The sequence below is a fragment of the Platalea leucorodia genome (assembly GCF_965183815.1).
Source record: "Platalea leucorodia genome assembly, chromosome: 1".
Taxonomy (NCBI): domain Eukaryota; kingdom Metazoa; phylum Chordata; class Aves; order Pelecaniformes; family Threskiornithidae; genus Platalea; species Platalea leucorodia.
In genome coordinates, this window is record NC_138823.1 from 144,998,367 (window position 1) to 145,019,693 (window position 21,327).

At 39.5% G+C, this 21,327-nt stretch overlaps 1 protein-coding gene across 3 annotated transcripts in view; it reads right to left on the reverse strand.

The window, feature by feature from the left end:
• RUNDC3B (RUN domain containing 3B) overlaps positions 1-10,568 on the reverse strand; it is a gene marked incomplete at its 5' end in the record, with an annotated part of 55,815 nt that extends 45,247 nt beyond the window's left edge. For 2 of the 3 annotated variants that reach the window (XM_082306321.1, XM_082306320.1), the window contains 2 exons: positions 3,945-4,060; positions 10,450-10,553. In XM_082306321.1, the coding sequence (XP_082162447.1) occupies positions 3,945-4,060; positions 10,450-10,553 (220 nt within the window). Of the gene's footprint in view, positions 1-3,944; positions 4,061-10,449 lie in introns of all 3 variants that reach the window. The other variant, XM_082306322.1, reaches the window with a different exon arrangement.
• Positions 10,569-21,327: the final 10,759 nt, after the last annotated feature.

Below are 21,327 nucleotides of genomic sequence, written 5' to 3' on the forward strand. Positions count from 1 at the left end.
AAGCATGCATACTGGCTAGCAGTTTGGATATAAACACGTTTTGCTGTAAAGGATATTACAATGAAAACATAGTAAGTCAACAAATACATACACATGACAAGTTTTCAGAAACATGTTTGAGATGATGGCCATAAAAATCTACAATAGTTATTAATGTTCTTCAGTACTAGCTCAGTTAAAACTGATTTAAAGTGATAGAAAAAGGCAGAAAACCATTCAACACTGTGATATAGCAAAGACAGTATATAGATCACTTTGAATCGACTTCAGGTTTTAGATCAGCTAGGGTATACCTGTGATCAAATCCCAAGTACTGTTGCTGAACACTTTTTGATGCCCCTACCATTTCTGTACTAACTTTACTCAGCTGGTCTGATAAAAAGGACACTGACAGGAAATATACCTGAAAAATCTGCGGCCAGCAGTGAAAACAAGAAACCACCAAGACAACTACAATATACGGCTTAATCACCACAGTACAGAACAGTTAAGAAAGGAACAAATTCCAAACAACTACCTGAGGAAAAAAATGGCTCCTGAAACTACCCAGCTGGCTTTAAAGATTATCAAACACACATACATTTGTATACAGATTTGTAAAATCCCTTTCAGGACTATAGGTCTTATTTGGTCCGGAGACCTTCCAATGCATTGTCTCTGTATCCACTCAGAATACCACTTATGCTGTGCTGTATTATAAAGCCATGCAAATTCTTATTCCTGAGAAGGATTAAGAGAGTAATTAGTCACTCATCTTTTTTCTGTTACTCCTTCTCTCCTGCCTTTTCAAGATCTTCAATTGTCCTGTCCAGTAGTATCGTATCTTGCCAGCAGGCATGCCACACAGCTTATTTTAATGACAGGAAGAACACATGCTTTATATCCTCCTCATTACGATATTTGGTCTACTCTGCATTCACAATAAATCCAGCACTTCTAGGGAGTACCAGGTATAATACACACACAATATTACACAGTACAGGGATAAGTGTGTCTCCACTTTCTAGAGCAGAAGGCAGTCAACAGCTTGCAATCCCTGGAAAGAGAGTTAATACAGTTTACTCAAACTCTCTCTCTCTTCCTTAGGGCAATAAAATAGGCTACAAGCCAGACTGCTTTTTCTAACAACAGTGGCCTATTCCTGACTACTACTTATTGGCATTGGTGTACGTGAAACTGTAAGGTAGTACAGATGCAGCATTTTGGCCATGGCATATTATGTTACCTTCTTGGGAATTATTTTGGTACCATATGTGCTAAGTCACATGAACAGATACCTGCATTCAAGCAGCATTCACAGATCTCTGTTGTGTGAGCTGATATATTTATGCTGATCTCATTTTATTACTAAGCAAACACCCACACCTACACCACTCTTAAGAAAATGAGCAGCTGGGTTAAAGAAGCATATCCATGGGGAAAGTCATTAGTTTTCTGCCTGTTTGACTTCCTGGTCTGGCTCACCACAAGATCTGCTGAGGACTATGGCCAATATCAGGGAAAGGTAAGCACGGGGGGGGGGCCAGAAAATTCTGTAGCAAACTGCACTGAGTTTAAGAAATGTCATGGAGTCAACACTCAACTGGAAAATGCCTTGAGCAATCTGAGACAGCCCTGCTTTGAGTAAGAGGTTGGACTGGATGACTTTCTAAAGTACTTTCAAAAATAAATTCTTTAGTGTTTGTGAAAAGAAAAAACAAACCAACACAACCACCCAAACCACTATGAATGTTGTTTCACGACCCTTTTGCTATTTGAAGCTGGCAGTATCAGATCAGTAACTTATCAAAATAAATTTAAAAATGGTGCTTATATTGCTATAACTGGCATTTTTAGCAGAACAGCCAGGAAGATGAGGATTGGAAAGCTATTATTTCAGAATTCTTAATTGCAGTGGTTTCAGGAAAAGCATAAAACTCTAATCCCTGTAGTTGGACATTTTTTCTCCTTAAAAAGGCTATCCTTCTTCCTCCCATTTTGTTTTGTCTGGATCCTATCCGAACACGAAACCAACAAGCAACAACAGTCAAGACTATGCTTTGCTCCTTAAAAGCATATTATATTTAGTGTCAGAAAAGACAATTGCCAGTAAAACTATTCTAATAAAAGTAAACTTAGTCCTTTGCAATGCAAATTAATGTTTTTTTTGCCTTTTTTTTTTTTATTCTTTCCTCACTCAGTACTTCCAAAGGAAGATAAAGATTAGGAATTGTTATTTGCCATGGCCTTAAGAAAGTAAAGGTCTGTACACTCAAACTCTCAAATCTGGATCATCCCTTTAACTACACTGCCATGGGATTATCCTGACAACTTTGATACAATGAAGCCATTTATCTTACCATAGACAAACAGACCATGTATGTTCTGCCTGCTTTAAAACATTTTATACAAGCCACTGCAATCACCAGTCTGCTTTTAGTGTGCTCCTACTGACACAAAGTATGCATTCAGAATATGTTAGTCATTTCCATCAATAACATTCAATTTCTTTCAAGCCCTGTGTTGTATAATATATACCCTCTTAAAATTTGAATTGTCATGGTCCATTTATTAGCTCAATTTCCCTTTCAAGTTTTTAAAGAATAAAATAATTACTCGCAGTGATCTAGCTTATTACCAAAATATTCCCCCGATTGAAATACAATGCACAAGTTGCTGCCTTTTTCCATATTTTTATTTAACTCTGCAAACTTAGAAAATCATGGCAATTACAAGGGGAAGACTGAAACAACAATTTAGCTTTTGCATTTTCGCTACTTCTTATTTGAACTAATTTTTTACTTGCAAATTCCATTTGCCTGTAACCCATTTGTCAGCCTGTCAAGGCTTCTTTTCTCTATTGCAGGTCCTGAATAACAGACTGAAGCAAAAGAATGTTGGGAGGGGGGGATTCATAATGATTTTTGCTGAAACATCACTGAGGGTGGGGGAGAAGGAGAAAACGGAGCAATTTCCCTGCAGTGTCAAGTTGCTAAGTGCCCATAATCACTCCAATAATCTTTGTCACAATGTGACAAACACTATGTTCCTACCCCACTGTGTGATTTCTTTTTTTTCCTTCTCTGACAGAATGACAGCAGGTAGTAATTGTGCTACTCAAATGTCAGCCTACACACAATATTGTTCACAAAGCTTAGTTATGAATATTAAAAAGCAAAAGTATGAAAAGGAGTAGATTGTCATATTACACATCTCTATTTAGATGATTATGATGTCCTTCATAATCCTCAAATAATTTCAGAAACTGTACACAGAACTGAGAAATGAGGAGAAGCTTCCAAAGTCCTTTTCTAGCGACTGTTACTGCTAAGGCACACTCTGTTCTTTTAGCAAAGCAGCTTCCTCTAGAACAATCGGAAAACGCAAACAGACATTTTCTTGAATTAGAACAACATCTGACTCTGATACAAGAGGAGAATCAACAACTGACCTTTCTCAAAAGCAATTTAATCGAGATCCCTTACATTCCAGTAGCAAAGACCAGCTTCACTAGGAGGGTGGGGGGACAGGAATGAAAGGACCTAAACACACTATCTGGAAAAGAGGCAACAAAAGCAGGGAAGGGAAAAAGAAAAGGGAGCAGCACCACATATATGCTCTCTATAGCTTCTGTTAAAGCAGAAAACGCTACAATTGTCTTTCAGACTCAGACTCTTAGGACACAGCCTTATCATAAAGCAGAAAAGCAGACAGAGCTCAGCACCATGGCAACATCCACTTGCTTAATTACCAGCCAAGACAACTTCCAACAAGAACATTGGAAATATTCCTTGACTTTTCCACAGTAATGCAAACAATCAGGAAGGCAACAGCAAAGGGACAGACACACAAAGAAAGCCAACGTTTTCATTCAGCATCAAGGAGTTTCTACAGATGTACGCTAGTTTCATATAAACAAATTCTCATGGCAAAAACATCACCAGTAAGGAAGTTAATTAACATACCTTTTAGTCGATGACTTAGAATCTGTTCCAGAATGGCTGCAAAATTATTAAATTCAGGGGAAGTATCATCTATAGTCTCAAAACAGGAACGGTCGATTAAAGTCTTGACTGAAAACCTAGAGCAAAAGTACAGGACAATCATAAATTATATGGATAGCTGTTGGTCCTCTACAGAAGGACAGGGGTTTGTATAAACCAAACAAGCAGAGAACCAGAAAACCACCTTGATGATTTCAAGTTCAGTCAGAGCAACACAAACACACACCACATTGAGTAATAGCCTGGAAATACAACCATCATTGTTGGTCTTAGGCATAAAGCCTTAAAAACAAAAAAAGAAAACAAAGAAAGAAAACAAAATTCCCCACACTTCCTGTGTAGAAGTGAGCTAATTATTTTCCAATTATTTTCCTCTTCTGTAAATTATTTTAATGAGGCTGTAGAAAAACAAGCACTCAAAAGCATCCAACATCAATTTCTTTGTAATCCTAAACATGATGATTTTTGCTTGACATTTCGCTTAATGCTCCTTTTATTCCCAAAATCCATGCCCAAGAATCAGAAGTATAAACTTTATCCTATTACAAGAACACTGTAATTTCATCCTAATGCAAGAATAATCCAAACATATTATAAAACAATGAATTTTTATGCACTGTTAACTCTGTGCATTAACTTGGACAGGCTGATTTCCCTGTGAATGGGGGTAATTCCTATTCAGCATCATATTACTTCATTATTATGCCAGAAAAGCTATCAATTTAAATGATCTAACATTTGAAACTGGAAAGGTTGAATCAAGCCACTGTAAAAAGCAGACAAGATGTAACTAGTCAATTAGCCAATGTTAGCTGTGTTTAGTTACACCTGCACTTTTCGTTCTTATTCATAAGAAGGTAGTTTAAACCTCAAGAAACATGACAAAAATTGATTTTTCTCTTGCCTTCTCCATTTTAATTATAACCCATTTTTATTTTCCTTTCTGCTCCTTGTTCTTCAGTTTTCAGTTTCAAGGCAAGTTTCATATGTCCTCAACTTTGACAGTAACATTTATTTTGAGGCATTTATTGTGGTTTTTGCAACAATCCTTATTTGTATTAATGGAGCCATACTAGAGCCTGAGGCAATAGTTTTCACAACACCCAAACTTCAACAGTACCAGCTTAGGAAGTTCTCACCCTGCCTGCTCGTCCCAGACCCTACACCTGAGCACACTGCTCCCTCAGTTGCGCCAGTTCTACTTTTTATGGGGCTCACTACAAACCGATCTAAATTTTTAGTACTTGAGAGAAGGAGGGGTGGAGTGACTCTTAAATATGGATACATTCATAATAAATATACTTCACAGCATCTCAACACAAACAGTTCTATGGCACAGCTGCAGAAGCAGCATACTGTATAGGCAAGGGCAGGAATGGGACTCCTTAAACCAGCAGTACTATTTTCAAATGCTCTGTACTGTAAAAGTAACTGAACTGCATCCTTAGTGGAGTCAGCACAGCCTCCTGATCATCATTTACTAAATGAAACTAATTATGCTCAAACTGAACTGACATATATATATTTCAAGAGTTTCAACTCAATTATGTTATACTAAGTAAACTTCTGAACAGACTCCCCATCCTACCTTTCCTGCAGGCTTCTATTGTTGTAGTGGTTTTGGCAGGACAGGAATTAGGAGTTAGAAGGGTGGGGGAGGAAGCTACTTCTGCAGTGCCAAGTTATGACTCAGTTTTGAACTCCTCCACATTTTTAACCGATTTTGAGTAAGTGAGAGACATGCATGCCCACCAATAAATTTCTACCTAGTCAGTATCATTGCTATTGACTACTCTAATGGTAGTAATGATTGTTTCCTCAAAGCTATATGAGAGCTGTGAAGTTATCTATTAAAAAATCGTCTTAATTTTGAAAAAAAAAAAAAAAAAAAAAATGCATATAGCAATGCCATGACCGAGTCAGAATTAACTGTAACAAGAAGACTCCTCCCACACCTTGCAGATCTGAAAAAGAGATGGTGCAGCATATCACTCACTCACAGGTACATACACAAGAGAGAGCGAGTTAGCAGTGTAATGTACTGGACTATATATAGGAATATCATCTTAAAACTCAGAGACACAATCATGGCACAATCATCCATAAACTGCAAAACAAAGTAGTGTATCATATGTAGCCATGCCTGTTTTTCCTCATATTTTATTATGAGGAAATATTCCTGTATTTCCTCTTATTTTTCAGTGTCCTACTTAAAAGTTCACTCGTTAATGTTGTATGGGATACATATTCAGAAATGGAGATATATTCAAGAAAAAACACTTAAGAGCAATTCACATACACTTCTAAAAATCACAGATAAGTAATTTTTTTTTCATTTTAAAGCATTCTGCAATTCAGCTGAAGAAAAAAAAAAGATATCTAGTTTTTGAGGATACAACAATTTTTAAATATGTAGAGTCTGATTAGAAAAGACAGTCTAATAGCTCATTATCATTAATGGTGGTCTTTTTAAGTGCTCATATTACTACCACCATGCGCTCCATAGAAATATTAATTCCTGTCTCTCTACTCTACACTTTCACCAAAAATCTAAACAACCCTTATAGCTATGTCAAGTTTGGCTGAAATTGGCTTTTAGGAGAACTAACAAGGGGTGCGAGTATGTACACCTTATTTCCGTAGACCAGGAAGATAACAGTGCTACCAGGCAAAATTTGATTGACTGGAAATATTTTTGGGATATCTAAAACAAATCTTGGGCAAATACTCCTGTGTCATTGTTTTTTTTAAATTTTTTCTCTAGAACCACAGAGAGGCAAGCACATATCTAAGTGTAAGTTAAAAGTCACAAACACATTTTGCATGATATTCACACTTCACCGTGCTTACCACGCAGACTGGAAAAAGGATTTAAGGTATGTAGAAGTGATGCCTTTGAAAAAAGGTTACACTGTAAGCACTAGGTAAGCAATTTTACTCAGTCATGAAAGATGCCTCATATGTTGTTTCCAGTGTACAGCCCCCCAGCAAAGAAAGCCCATGCTCTTGCAGTTATGTGGAACTACTTGGGGACTGAAAGTCAAGAAAGAAAAGGTCAGGTCTAAAGTACACAAGAGCTATGAAGAAAAAAATGTCCAAGTAGGTAGAGTTAGAGCAGAGTTCTTGTTTCCTTTTGTGGCTCCCAACTTCATCTTCTCTCCACTGGGCCACTACAGCAGCACTACACTCTAGAGCAACACAACAGTCTACCTACACTTCAGAGGTTAACAGAGGTTAAGTTTTGGTGGGCTGTAGGAGCAGAGGAGTAATATAGCTCCAATACTTGTTGCTTCAAGACTCTTTAAAAAATGTCTTTTATCCAATCATTTCCCATCGCGTCCCTGCAACAATAGGGTGGTTGTGTTGGGGGGGGGGGGGAGGGTTTCATACAGTAACTGCCATTGGAAATATTCCAATTTCAGTGTTTCTAAACAACCTGCATGAACTCTGATGTTTTCGGATTCTTACATATTGTTCTCTGTCACGAATCTAGTCTTGCTTGAGCCAAAAAAAGATGGAGAAACAGTAGCATTCTCCAACCTTAAAAAGACCTTCCGAATTATGTAAGAGGAAAACATTCTTGAAGAAGAACACTTTATAGCAATCTTTTGGGGGCAGGTTCTTCCACTGTTTTGCAAGATGCACAAGAGGGTCTCTATTTTAAAAATACATTTCCTGACAGTTGTTCAATTCTGTGTTAACATTCTGTGTTTAAGCTATGACCCTCACTTCCAAAGCCTGTCTCTGTTTTTTTGGTGGTTCTGGATCTATACAGATCTTTGATCTATGAATCTCAAGGAAGACTAGATTAAAACAAAACCAAACCGAACAAAGAACAACCTCAAAATCCCAGCACTACTTACTGGAAAATGGAAGCCATCAAACTTGAGGGCAAAAAGGTAGGGAGAGAGACAGAGCTTAGAACTTGTATTACTTATTCAAACAAAAAAATGCTAAAAATTATTGCAATTTAAATCACCGTTGTGCAGTTGCACAAACATAACCATCTATTTTCACATGCATTTGGTTTATGGAACTTAAGTAACTATGTTACTTCCCATGGCTACCTTGCCACTCAACATTTCAGTGGAAACATACTGTTCCTTCCAAAGCTGTAAATGTAAGAAACTATCCACATCCGCCCGAGGAGTTAGATATCATCACTGTAAGAAAAGACTAAAAATCAAACCCCTGGTTTAACTATTAAGTAGAAATATGCTAAATTGAGGCTTTGACAAAAATAGTTCATTAAATTATCAGGGACTGTTAATAGATTGTAATTCAGAAGAATATCTTCCTTGTCATCTCTCACCTTCACTGGGTAGCAAGCCATATCAACCAAATTTAGTTGAATCAATTCACTGGAGCTATTTTTACTAGAAGTATTTCACATTCTCATAAGATTTTGACTGGAAAGGACTATTATCTTACCAGTTTTGATACTAATTTGGCTATTCCTAACAAATAACACTTTTCAATATTAGAAAATGTATAATAACTACAGTAAAGCACAGAAATATTTTAAATATTTACTCTTACACTGGCAGAAGAATAAAAATATAAATAAACATATACGCATAATAATAATGCAAATCCTTTTTCCTCACCATCCTTTCCAAGTTTTAAGGTGTATTCACAAAGTAACAACTTCAGGTTTTGTGAAGATATAGCAAAATTAAACTGTTTTACTGAAAATAATTAAAATACGCCTATTTCAAGTAGTTTCTGTAGCAGTCCTTTCTTTCACATGTTTGAATTACCTCTGATTTCTAAGCATCTTTAAATATGGTACAACATCATTTCAACTGCAGGACAAGGACATGAAATAAACAAACTGAAAAATAAAACGTAACAGCACAGAGTACAGAAGAGTTCCTTTCAAATGAGGAGGCAGAAAAGAATAGTAAGCTCTGTAGAATACAATATACTCCTTTAAAAAGAACTGTTTATATACTGTACAATTATCTTATTACTTGATAAAACTGGTGTTTTCCCAAGCCTGCAGATTGCCAATATCTGTATCTCTGTAGCAACAGTGAAACTGAGAACTTCTGTTTCTTCTATTTGATCTGCTTCAGCAAGTTTGATAAAAATCTTCTTTTTCTATGTTTTTGTTGTATATCTTTTTCACAGGAAATAGTAGAGGTAAGCATAAAAGCCTGGGAAAAGACAGAATAGTATCGATGCTACTCTGAAACCCAGATACTAGGACTTGAAGGAATACCGAAACAAATTCCTTTCAGTAGCCAGATGATACAGTTATACTTTGTAAAATCCATTAACGATATACAATAAAAGCAAAAAAAAGGAGGAATACGGGATCCTAAACTGTTTTTGAAAATACTGCTGCAGCATTAAGCGGTGAGGGTACAAAATTATCCTTGTTGTCCTGGTATATTATTAACATTTGTGAGAATTAAAATTATATCATAGCTCATATGAGCCTGTTGAAGACCTTCTCCAGGTAATATTCAAATTAGTTTGATAAGTGAAAAATTCAGCAATTGAAACAGACAAACTAACGGAGTCGTTGCTACCAGCCTATTCCTGTACTGAAAAGTTTGCCATGATGTAATGGGTCAGTACTGCACACTTGGAAATGCTGCATGAATTCAACAATGACAGCAGTGGGAACGCTTACACGCAGAGCCATAGGAGGCATTATCAAACTTGTATAAGCTCAGCACTAAGATACTAAAAAAAAATTTGAATACACTAGATCTAGCCTATACTGCAGATCTCCTGATCTAGATTTTGGAGATAAAAATATCCCCTGAACGCAGCCTCCTCGGGACCGCTCTTGCGGCACCAGCGCGTTGCAAGAACGCACGGTTAGCCACTTCCACAGCAGCCTGGAGGAACAGTTTTAGGTTTCACTTCACGTCCATCTATATTAAGCCTAAATTTTAAAAGCGGCCGTACCGCGTTAATTTAAGAGAAACGGACACCACCCCAATTCTCTTTTCACGAAGATTAAAAGCCCCGCTGAACACTGCCGAGAGTTCAGCGCGCCCTGCCTCGCCGGGCACACGCCTTTCGCCCAGCAGCACAGCCCAGGCGCCGACACCCAACCTCTCCCCGCCGCCAAAAGACCGCTTCACGCCCCGAGGCGCCGCGGGCGCTGCCCGCTGCCTCCCTGCCCCGCGGCCGCCGCCTGAACGCCCCTCACGCAAAGGCTCCCGAAGGAGCTGAGTCAGGATGGAGGCTGCCCTCTCCCGCCGCTACGTGCCCCCGGCGGCCGGCGCCCCCCGGCCTCCCCCTGACAGGGCGGCCGCCGGCTGCGGCGGGGCTGCCGCCCGCGCTCCCGCCCCCGAGCGGCCGCCGCGCACAGGGGCCGCCGGTCACCTGCGCGGGGCGGGGGGGGGGGGGGGCGGAACGGTCCCCTCAGGCGGGGCTGCCGGCGGCCAGAGCGGCGGGAGGGCGAGCGGAACGGTCCCCTCAGGCGGGGCAGGGCCCGGGGGCTCACCTGCAGACCGTGATCAAGTTCCGCCTTTCCACCGCGGCGTTGCGAGACGGGACGCTCTTCCTGCGGGCGGAGACGTTGAGCCCCCCTAAGCCGAGGGACGCCATCTCCGCTGGGGGCAGGTGGAGCCGCCGGGGCTGGCGCGGAGCCTTTGTTCCCGGCCTCCCGGTCTCGGGGATGCTGCGCCCGCCGCACGCGGAGGAGGAGGCCCCCGTGTTTTCCCCGCTCCTCCTCCCGCCGCCCGGTCCCCGCGGGAGGAGCGCCCCGAGGCAGGCGCCGGGTCGGGCGACGAGGCGGCGGGGTCCCCGCGGCGGGGGCGGCTCGGGCCCCCCCGCTGCCGGCAGGCGGGCGGCCACGGCGCCTCGGAATCACAGCGCCGCAGAGCGCCGGCGCCGCCAGCCAATCGGCGCGCGGGAGGGGCGCGGCGCCGCGCGGCGACGCCGGCGGCCGGCGCTTCGAAGGGGCGCGCGCCGCCAACGGAAGCGGTGGGGAGGCGGGGGAGCGCCGGCACCTGAGGCGGCGGCGGGAGGGCGGCGGGGCCGCCGCGGGGCCGCCGGGTCGCCTGCCCGCCTGCCCCGCTGAGGAAGGCGGAGCGCTCCGCCAGGAGCGGAGGCGGGCGCCTGTGACAGACTTCCTGCGCTCCCGTTCTGCCAAACGCCCCTTTCCCCTCATTCGCCTTCGTGTCCCCTCACTTGCTACCTGCCTGTGGGGTTCAGGACCCCCGAGTGAGTCCTGTAGCGCTCTAAGCGTCTGTGAAATTGTGGGCTTCTTTTAATTGTTATCAATTCTCTTTCTTCTCAGCGAGTCGCTGTCTAGGATGCGAGAACTTCTCTGGTTGTAGGCTGTGGTGGTGTTAGGCTTAGAGTTAAAACTCCTCTGAACCATTAGACACTGCTTTATGGCGTACGTAACCTTTCGAGGCCATACTCGTGGGAATGTGTGAATGAAATGGTAATCCACTCTGCAACCAAAGTGCAGGCATTTGTCCTTGCTCTAAATGAAGGCGTGACTTCTGAGCATGCTTAGAAGAGCTCTGGATGTAGGGCTTTGCCTTGGTGACAGGCTGTACAAGAGACAATGAAATGAAGTTCGAGTCGCTAGAAGGTGGGATGATTCAACACTTCTGATGAAAACCTAGCAGTAAATTCATTGTGTTTTGTGGGATGTGAAGGAGTGGATTTGGCTGGGTGGTTGGGGAGATGTGAAGCTGTATGGATTAATTTGTTTTCCTTCCTTTCTGGGAGGAAGTTCCCTTTCTGCTTAAGAAAATAACTTTATTTGTGAGCAACAAGGATGAATGATGACATAAATTGTGGCACAACTCTTTATTCTATCGACTTATGCATATGATATTCCTAAATGTGTCTGTTAAAATCTAAGCTATCCATTCCTGTTCATTAAATATAAAAACTTTTGCTGATTGACATGCAAATCTCCACTGGACTATGGTTTCCTCAACAAATATCACGTGTGGATATGAAGCTATTTCTTAGAGATGCTATCAAACGGGAAACTGTGTCCAGTTATTGACTGCCAATTACATTACCAGAAGAGGAATTGTGTTGACGTAGGAACTTTAAAAAGTAGATTTCCATATAGATGACCATGTTTTCATATGTAGTAACATACGAATGTCTCTCTTTTTTCATCAGAAGACCTTTTATAAATTCTTTCAAGAGTTGTTACCACTTACCAAAACTTCCAAGATCATCATCTATTACTTGATATGCTGTATTCCCAGCCCACTTGGCATGTAGCTGAATAAGTTTGAACTAATCTTTATCTTCATTGAACTTTATATCAAATGGTAAGTAAACTGTTCTGCCTTCCCTAAGGTAAAGCTTCATCTTTCTTAGGTGGATGTTTTCCCAAACACATTATAATTCAAATTCACCATGAGGTAGTTCTTCATTCTGTTTCCTGCCTCTCTTCTTCCCCTCTCCAGAAACAGCATAAAAGAAGTGGGGGCACAAGTAAACCCCTTTACTTGGGGTAAGGAGGGTATACTTTCTCTTTCTACTCTGAAAACAAGAGTAACAAATTTTTTTTGGATGAAATGGCTCTACTAGACCAAGCTTGAAAGAAGCTATTGTTCTTTACTCATTATTTCAGACAATCAATCAAAGGAAAACATTGCATGCGTTACTTGTTGACTCTCAGAAATAAAGAGCCTGCCTTCAGGTTTCATACTGCTTCTTAGAGTCTTTATTGAGGCCCGTTGTCTCTGTAGCTTCTATGAAGGGATTCGTGCAGCTTGAGTAATCTTTCGATTAAGTTCAAGCTGAGGCTGAAGTAGATTTAATCTCTGCAGATGAGCGATTTCAGCTGTAAGGTTTGTTGTTCTTGAACTTATGATAAACATACTGGATAATTACCAATACTTCACAAAAAACAAACAAGCAAAAATAAACAAAAAACCCCAAGCAACAGGAGAACTTTTCTACATATACCTAAAAGCAAAAGCATCTTCTGTTGTTCTCCTCTGCCTTGTTTCCAGAAACTGCAACTTTTTATTTGTATACTTGAAAGACGTTTAAGAAAAAATTGGGCTTATCTGTTGGACTAAGCTTTAGGTTCAATATTGATAGGTTTTAGTCCTCAAGTAAGTGACTTTTCTCAAAGATCATTGCTTTCTTTCAAATATAATTTATCTTCTACTATTGTCTTATCAAAGCAGGAACTGTAAAAAGGTTCCAGAAGACTTCAAAAGAATTAAAAAAAAAAAAAAATCATCAGCTGCCTTAGATTTAAGAAAGCTCAATAAATTTATCAGGAAATTTACTGTGGTAACTCTTGCATTTTTAATGCCTCTCTCTAAGAAGATGGGCTAAGGGAACACCTTATTGTCTTCAACTACCTCATGGGAGGATAGAGGAAACAGTCAGGCTCTTCTGAGGAGTGCATAGCAAATGGACAAGGGGCAATTGTCATAAGCTGCAACAAGGGATAGGTATTAGGAAAAATTCGTGACAGCAGAGATATTCAAACAGTGGAACAGATTGCTCAGAGCAGCTGTAGAATGTTTGTCCCAGAGGTACTAAAAACTTAACTGGATGAAGAATCAGAATGCCCTGATCTAACTTCAAAGTTAAGCAGGTAGAAAAATGACTTCTGTCAGTCATTTCCAGCCTAAACTGTTTTGATTCACATCTGACAGTTGTATCACAGAATTATTCCTATAATTAATTTAATAAGAAAAAGTACTTTCAGCTCTAAAGTTTCTGATTACAGAATGCATAATATGGATGCACCGTATTAATGACAACACCACGTCTGTGTGAGTTGATGCTCAGACTTTGACAGGTTCCCTTTAACAATGTTGTTAGCTTTAAAACTTTAATAAGATACCAGTAGCTCTGTGTGTCAGAGGATATGGCTTCATTTAGAAGTCAGTCTCTGTAAATCATGGACATGAGTAATGAGTGATTCTAAAAAAAGTATACAAAAAAAAAAAAAAACCAAACCAAAAAACCCAAACCTACTGGCCACTAAGTCCTGTTTGATTTCAGCCATGTGAAGCTGGAATGCATTACTTAAAATATTCAGAAACAGTATTCCTGAAGTAGGAATTTGAATTGTTACTATATGAATAAATACAGCAGCTATGCCTGGTATAGCGGCAATGAGAAATATTAATTGGTTAAAATGAGTTTGGATTTACAGATAGCAATGCCTTATGAAAATCACTACATCTCAAAGAAAAAAAGACTCAGAAGTGTTTCTCCAGATTTACAGGCTTTCAGTCAATAAGAAGATGCCTTTTAAACAGACCGCTTGCATAACTGAAGTGGCAAAAACTTCACTAAGGATATTCTTAATTAAAAAAGCTGTGACATGTGGTCTCCTTTCAAATTTGGCAGAATTCATTCACTTGAATTATTTTCTGAAGGCATAAACACATTGGAAAATAAAATCTAAAAGTCAGACTTTATACTCCATTCTCGGTGAGTTTGTCTCAGCACAGTTTGCAACTTTAAAACTTCCCTTCTGAACAATTTAAGTATTTACAAGGTTTAGTTCTGATTGAACAAACTTACTGTACAAATTGTACACTGAGTCTGGCAGGGATGGAGTTAATTTTCTTCATAGCAGCCAGTGTGGTGCTGTGTTTTGGAATTCGTACCAAAACTGTACTGGTAACAGACCAAAATTTTAACTATTGCTGAACAGTGTTTATACAGTGTCAAGGCTTTCTGTTTCTCACACTGCCCTGCCAGCAAGTAAGCTGGGGATGCACAAGGAGCTGGGAGGGGACACAGGCGTGACAGCTGACCCAAACTGACCAAAGGGATATCCCATGCTGTATGACGTTGTGCTCAGTGGTAAAAGCTCAGGGAAAGAAGGAGGAAGCAGGGACATTTGAGGTTACAGCATTTGTCTTCCCAAGTAACTGGTACGAATGATGAAGCTCTGCTTTCCTGGAAATGGCTAAACATCTGCCTGTCGATGCGAAGTAGTGAATGTATTCCTTATTTTGCTTTGCTTGCATGCCCTGCTTTGCTTCACTTATTAAACTGTCTTTAACTCAACCCACAATTTTTCTCATTTTTGCCCTTCTAATTCTCTCTCCCGTCCCACTGGGCAGAAATGAGTGAGTGGCTGTGTGGGGCTTAGCTGCTGGCTGGGGTTAACCCACAACAAGTTGACACTGCATTGTGATTTGCAGTAGGAGAAAATGAACTCAATGTCAAGATATCACGTAAGACTTCCTCTGTTAGGAGCAAAACACGAACTACTTATGGCACATTTGGTATGAGATGTGTGATATATTTTACCATTGCACTTTCAGGTAGTTTTGAGTGTACTAATAGTTTGGAGCACATCTCATGGATTTCAGTCAGCTGCTTAGCTTTTTGTATGTGTAGAAGGCGTACGTGCTTGCTGTTTTAAATGTTTGTGTTTTGAAGGGGTTTTGGATTTTTTGTTTTGTTGTGCTTTTTTCGTGGTTTTTTTGGGTTTGTGTTTTTGTTTTTGTTTTGGTTTTTTTTTTTGGCAGCATCCTCTGCATATCTGTGTATATTTGATTTACCAATATCTTTGTACTGAAATCTGCTAGATACCATTTAGAGTTCTAGTTGCGCTTTTGCAAATCACTCTTTCCTACGTGAATTCTCAGAATCAATAAATTTGTCAGGTTATTTGTAGATCTTGCACTTTGGCATTATTGCTTATCCTTACGTCTTACAAGAAATCTGTACAGGATCTTTTAAAAGAAAGGTTTTAGAGGATGTTCTAGAAGATGGAATTCCACCCACCTTCTTTTTTGGCATCCTGCTGATACTTAATTCTGTGGAAGGAGTGAAAGGAATTGAGGAAAGCAGAGTACCATATGCCTTTTTGGAGCATACTTGGGTGACAGTCATGAACAGAAGGAGAATAAGAACAAGACCTGAATTCTACAAAATGACATCATCATAGCAGAATTGGCCAAGAAAAAGTAGACACTGAAATATGAAGCATGTTTGTGATTTAGGACAGGAAGGGTGTAAATTTCAATCTATGAGTTTTAAAACTAGTTGCAAGTCAGTTTAAGGTTGATTGCCTGAAATGAGTAGGAAAGCAATATTTGAAGGCATTGTGGCTTAAACACTGGAAGCTTTTGAAAGCTATGCTAGTGAACCATAAATGAGATTACTGCTTTATGTCAGGGCACATAAAATAAAGTTTAATCTGTGTTCATTTATCTTGATTATTCTTTTTGCATATTCTAAAGTTGTTATGTTATTAAAAGGTATTACGCTTTTCCTTTCTGACTTTAAATATTTACATTGCCACTTGGTGGCCTCATTTGATCAGGTAATAGATTATAAAAATATAAGTTAAGATCCTTTTTCTTCACAGGTTGCAATTCAAACCTTGATATATAATCTTCTTATACATCCAGGAACAGTATATCCCTTTTTGCAACTGAATATGTGTATGCTGTGTTGATTGCTGTGGTTCTTGAGGGTCTGAATCACTGATGTTGAGGTGGTCAGACTTGAGAGCTCTTCAGTAAGGACAGAACTGAAGTGGATGACTTTTCTCCCCATTCTTCCTTGCGCATCCTTGATGTTTTAATGTTCCTCACCCCTTCCCAATCAAAACAAGCTGAGGATCTCATCTGCTACCAACATAGTTTAACTTGTTTTTAGAACTAGAACTTGTTTTGATTTTGCCAGGCTTCTTTCTTGCTTATTCTGCATCTTTAGCTCTTATTTTCCAGATTTAATTACTTGCAGGTGTTTTTCTGTATCCCTTTTGTGAATCTATATCCCAAGTCTCTGTCTCTTTGTGGTTCCATATTATTCGTATAATTAGCTGTGTTACAAATTCCTCGTATGTAATTGCTGGGTTTGCTGTTTTAGCGTGCTTATGTCTGGGTTCAAGGCAAGCAAATATTGATTATACCATGCTTAGTATACTTCTACTTGTAGAAGACTTCCACCTTGGTATGCTTCCTGTCAATGATGGGATGGAAACTCAGTTCCTTATGCCTTGATTCTGAACCCACAGTGTCAAGCTCTGCAGGCTCAAGGCTAGGTACTGCCTCAGAGCAAGAAAGTGGAATGTCACCCAGCTCCAGTCTTGTCTTATGGTTTTCCTGCAAAATCCATGTAGGTCTTTTGCAGTTGTATAGCTCCAGATAGCTGCAGGATCTTCTGTCACACACTAAAAGGCATACTGCAAGCTGTAACAAAAAGACAACTAGTTAATACATAGGTAATGATTAATGGTTAAAATAACACATTATTCTTGTACCAGTACTTGAATGTCCTCTAAAAATGTCGTGGTTGAATCAGGGTTTCTGCATCTGTTCCTAATCTTAGTGGCTGTTGATTCTCTAACGTAATATGTCCTTTCACTGCTTGATGCCTATTCATGAAATTTTTTTTAGCTACTTGCTCTATTTGCTGTGATTCCTTAACGTTTTTGTTATAAAGATTCCAAATTAGCCCCAGGTTGGTAGTGTTCCGGGTGTTATAATTCTGGTGATACAGGTGAACATTGCAAATGTTTACCCTAAATTAGATAGATGAGAAATGTTTGACACTTATTTCTCTACACATAGCACAGTTTTCTGGCAATTCCTACTGAAATAGATGCAGAGAAACAATAACATGTATCCATATCTGGTGTCATAGATCCTAGAATCATTAACTGCTAATTGACTCCACATACAAGTAGTTACTGCTATTGTAGGAGCAATATTCTGTTTCCATTGTGGGGGCTTCTTCACACCGCATTCCAGTAGGACAGACTCCAGTGGCTGTAACCCCATTTACTACAGTGCCTTTCCAAATCTGTTAATACACCGTCAGTAATGGCTACTTAGCTTCTGTGCAGTGACTGATAGATCTCTTCAGGCAATAGCAATGCAGGCTGTGTATGTGCTGTTTTACTATCATCTCTATGCCTCCTGTATGGTATCTTGGCTTTCATTTCTACTAAAATCGCAGTACTATCCCGTTTCAATGGTATAAACTTAGGCCAGTCTACACACTAACTATCCCATAACTTGTGTGTTGGTGATTATTGCTCACAGAATCTACTAAGCTATTAGTATTTTAACAATGTTAATATACTTTCCGGTTCCAGTACTTTTCTTTCTGTAAAACTAATATTTTTGCTACTTCTATCCACATTTTGATTCCCATATGACATTGTTAAATCTTAGGTAAATAACATTCAAAGATGTATTTTTAGATGTATTTACTTCATGGGTTTTGAATGCTGCATATAATGTGCCCCAATTTTGATAACTTATTAGTCAAAGTTTCTACGTCAATGGTGTCCAAAATTCCAGTTGCACCTTCTGCTCCCTCTAAAATGATATCCCTAAACCCTCTTGGTGTGTTGTATTCAATCATATGGAATGCATTTCTGGGTCAATGCTACAAATGTCCCTTTAATGAAAGGAGTATATCTGTTCTGCCTTGGAAAAGTCAAAGTAAATTCTTTGTTCACAGGAATATGCACTCTATGAATTTGCTGCCGCTGAGCAGTATCTTGTATTCCTAAAATTGTGAATAGTCTCTCAACTGGAATATTTTGGTTTAAAAAGTTAAATAACAGCAACGACAAAACTCTATGAACTAAACACGTTTGACCTTTTGTTTTGTTTTGTTTCAGTTTCTACTTCACTTTTGGCTTTCAGACTTGATTAAACCATCTCTGGTGTTTTCCACTCATATTTCAGTTGGTGTGGTTGTTCAGGTTCCATCACAATTCTTGTAGGTTACTTTGATTTTTAGCCAAGTAAGTAGAAATAAAATATCCAAGTTAAATCTGTGTGCTGCTTCAAGCCCCTCTAATACATTCCCTTAAAATCGGAGATATTCATTAAAATCATAAGATTATTTTTGGCATCATGGAACATAGATGCTATTGTTTAGCCTTCAGACTTGTCTCCCATAATTTTAAATTAGTAGAGACATGTATCCAGTGTTTTTGTGCTCTTTGGTACAGAAGAGCTTTCCATTGCCACTAGAGGTAGGGTCTATTATCAACAAAAAGCAGGGTGCTTGCTACTCCTTTGTAACACAAACAAATATTCACAATTTTGAACCTAACATAATTATTAATATACAATTATTAATAAAAATAAAAACATGCGAACTTCACTCAGACAAAGCCTAACAATTAATTTATGCTGCTTCTTTTAATAGCCTTTCTACTGGTGATGATTCTGGTAAGACTTCCCATACACCTTACTTACTGTTAAATTTTAATAGCAACATCTGTAACATAACATTCTTGCTTTTTGTTAATTTATTTACCTTCCCATAATTAAAATTGAAACTGGAACTACTTAGGCATTTCTCCACTTTGGACTTTTACTTGATATGCATAAAGAAGTCCTGCTTTATTTATAATTGGAGCTAGTCCATCCCATTTACAGTTTAGACTGTAAACTTCCGTGGAAAATATGGAACATTACTTTCCATCTTCCTTGCCGTTCTGCAGAGTAGTGGTTTGTTCTTGTTTGTTTATCCATGCATTGAGCATTCCTTCCCAGTTGAGTTGCTATAACAACATTAATCTCTTTCCAATATTTAGATAGGCTCTGTATCCATTCTTCATCAGGCAGTCTTTTTTCTCCCAGGCATAGTTCTAAACCACGTGAACTTGTGAGAAGCTGTTGTGGCTCACAGGTCATTAAAATGACAAGATGATGCGGTACCCCAAATTTTTCTGTGATTTTTCACCGTTTTGCCTAGTGCTATTTTTATAGTCCCATCAGGTCATTCAATTTACCTTGAACTGTGAGTTCCCAGCAATGTGGAACCTTTCTTTTCTTCCCAGGCCTCCACATAATTCCTTGATGATTTCCCCTGGAAAATATGTTTCTTACTCCAAATCAATTTGTTGGTTTAAATCCCATCTGGAAAATACAACATTAAATGCCTGCACTGTGCTAGACTTGGCTGTAGCTTTTTTCACTGGAACTACCTCAACCCATTTTGTCAGTGGATCTGGTATTAGCAAACAATACTTAATCCCACTTTGCATGGTAGGTGGGATTAAGGTGGGACTACATGTGGTCTAGTGTAGTCTGTTTGTATCCTAGTCTGTGGTTCATGAATTCTCTAATGTTTTAATGTTATTTTTCTCTTAGTGGGGGTATTCACCACAGCACAAGTTAAGCAATTGTGTAGCCATCTGTCTTCATGTTCAGCCAAGTAGCTATCTTCTAATACTCCCTTTTGCATTCAGGCAACCCCTACATGATCTTGTTCATGCACCAATTGAAACAAATCTACTTGAAGTGTATATAGTGCTCTCCATCTACAAGTGTTTGTTTATCTGGCCACGATGCTCTCTATGCTTCACCTGTGTACTAGCTTCTGTAGTAATCACCCTTCAATTTCCTCATTTCCATGTTGTAAAGTGGATAGGTCTTTGATACCTTGCTTTGTATGGTTTTCTTCGTTTTGTTTTCAAAATGGGTGTTTCTTCAAATGTTAAGGCTACTGGGACCACCACAACCTTGGCAAGTGCATCTGCTTGACTATTCCAATACTGCTGCTTCTGTATTTTTCATTTTGGTGTGCTTTTACATGACCTGCATATTTTTTTCCTCTCTGCTTTGTTTAAACTATGTTCAGGGTTTCCTTTCCATGATTGATAGGCTACCAAATTTCCATTCTGTGTTTGTAGGTCATCTTTTTTCCATGTTGGTAGCCAAATAGTTAAAGCTTGATATATCCGGTCTGAAACTATGTACAAAGCCAGATCATTTCCGTCAGGTTCCTCTTTTAACATCGGTAGCAGAATTTGTAGCTCTGCTGCTTGTGCAGAGTAAAGGCAGGCAGCTGTTTTATTTTTCACAGGGGTTGCAGCATATCTAATTGAGGATTTTCCATCCTTTTGATAAAAACTGGACCCACCTGTGAACAACACTGAATCCTGTGGCACGAAGTCAGCAACGGAGCTTTTATCTGGTGAGAGACACATAAACAGGTAAAGGGCACTTATGTTCTGTTCCAGTGGTTAAAAGCCATATAGAGCTGGTGATAAAGTCTTGTCATCTTCTACAGAAATCTCTTAGTTTATGAAAGCCAATGTCCATCCAGGTAACCAAGGTTTAATACATATCTAGTTTGTACTTTTCCACTGATTTTGTACTTTAGTGGAGTACATGTGATCTGTATTACTGCAAAACAGCCTCTAGTGATGTATTCCTAAAGCTCATTGCCTATGCCAACGCTAAACCTGTTTTTTAATATGGGATAGAGTTCTTTCCCACTGATCTTAAGACTCTCAAAGCAAAGGCTGTAACTTGCATCTTATTTCTGTGTTCTTGAAATAGCACGGTCCCAAGGTCTAGGTCGGTAGTGGCCAGCTGAACATGAAACAGCTTATAAGAATCTGGGCATCTGATGACCAGTGTTTGAACTA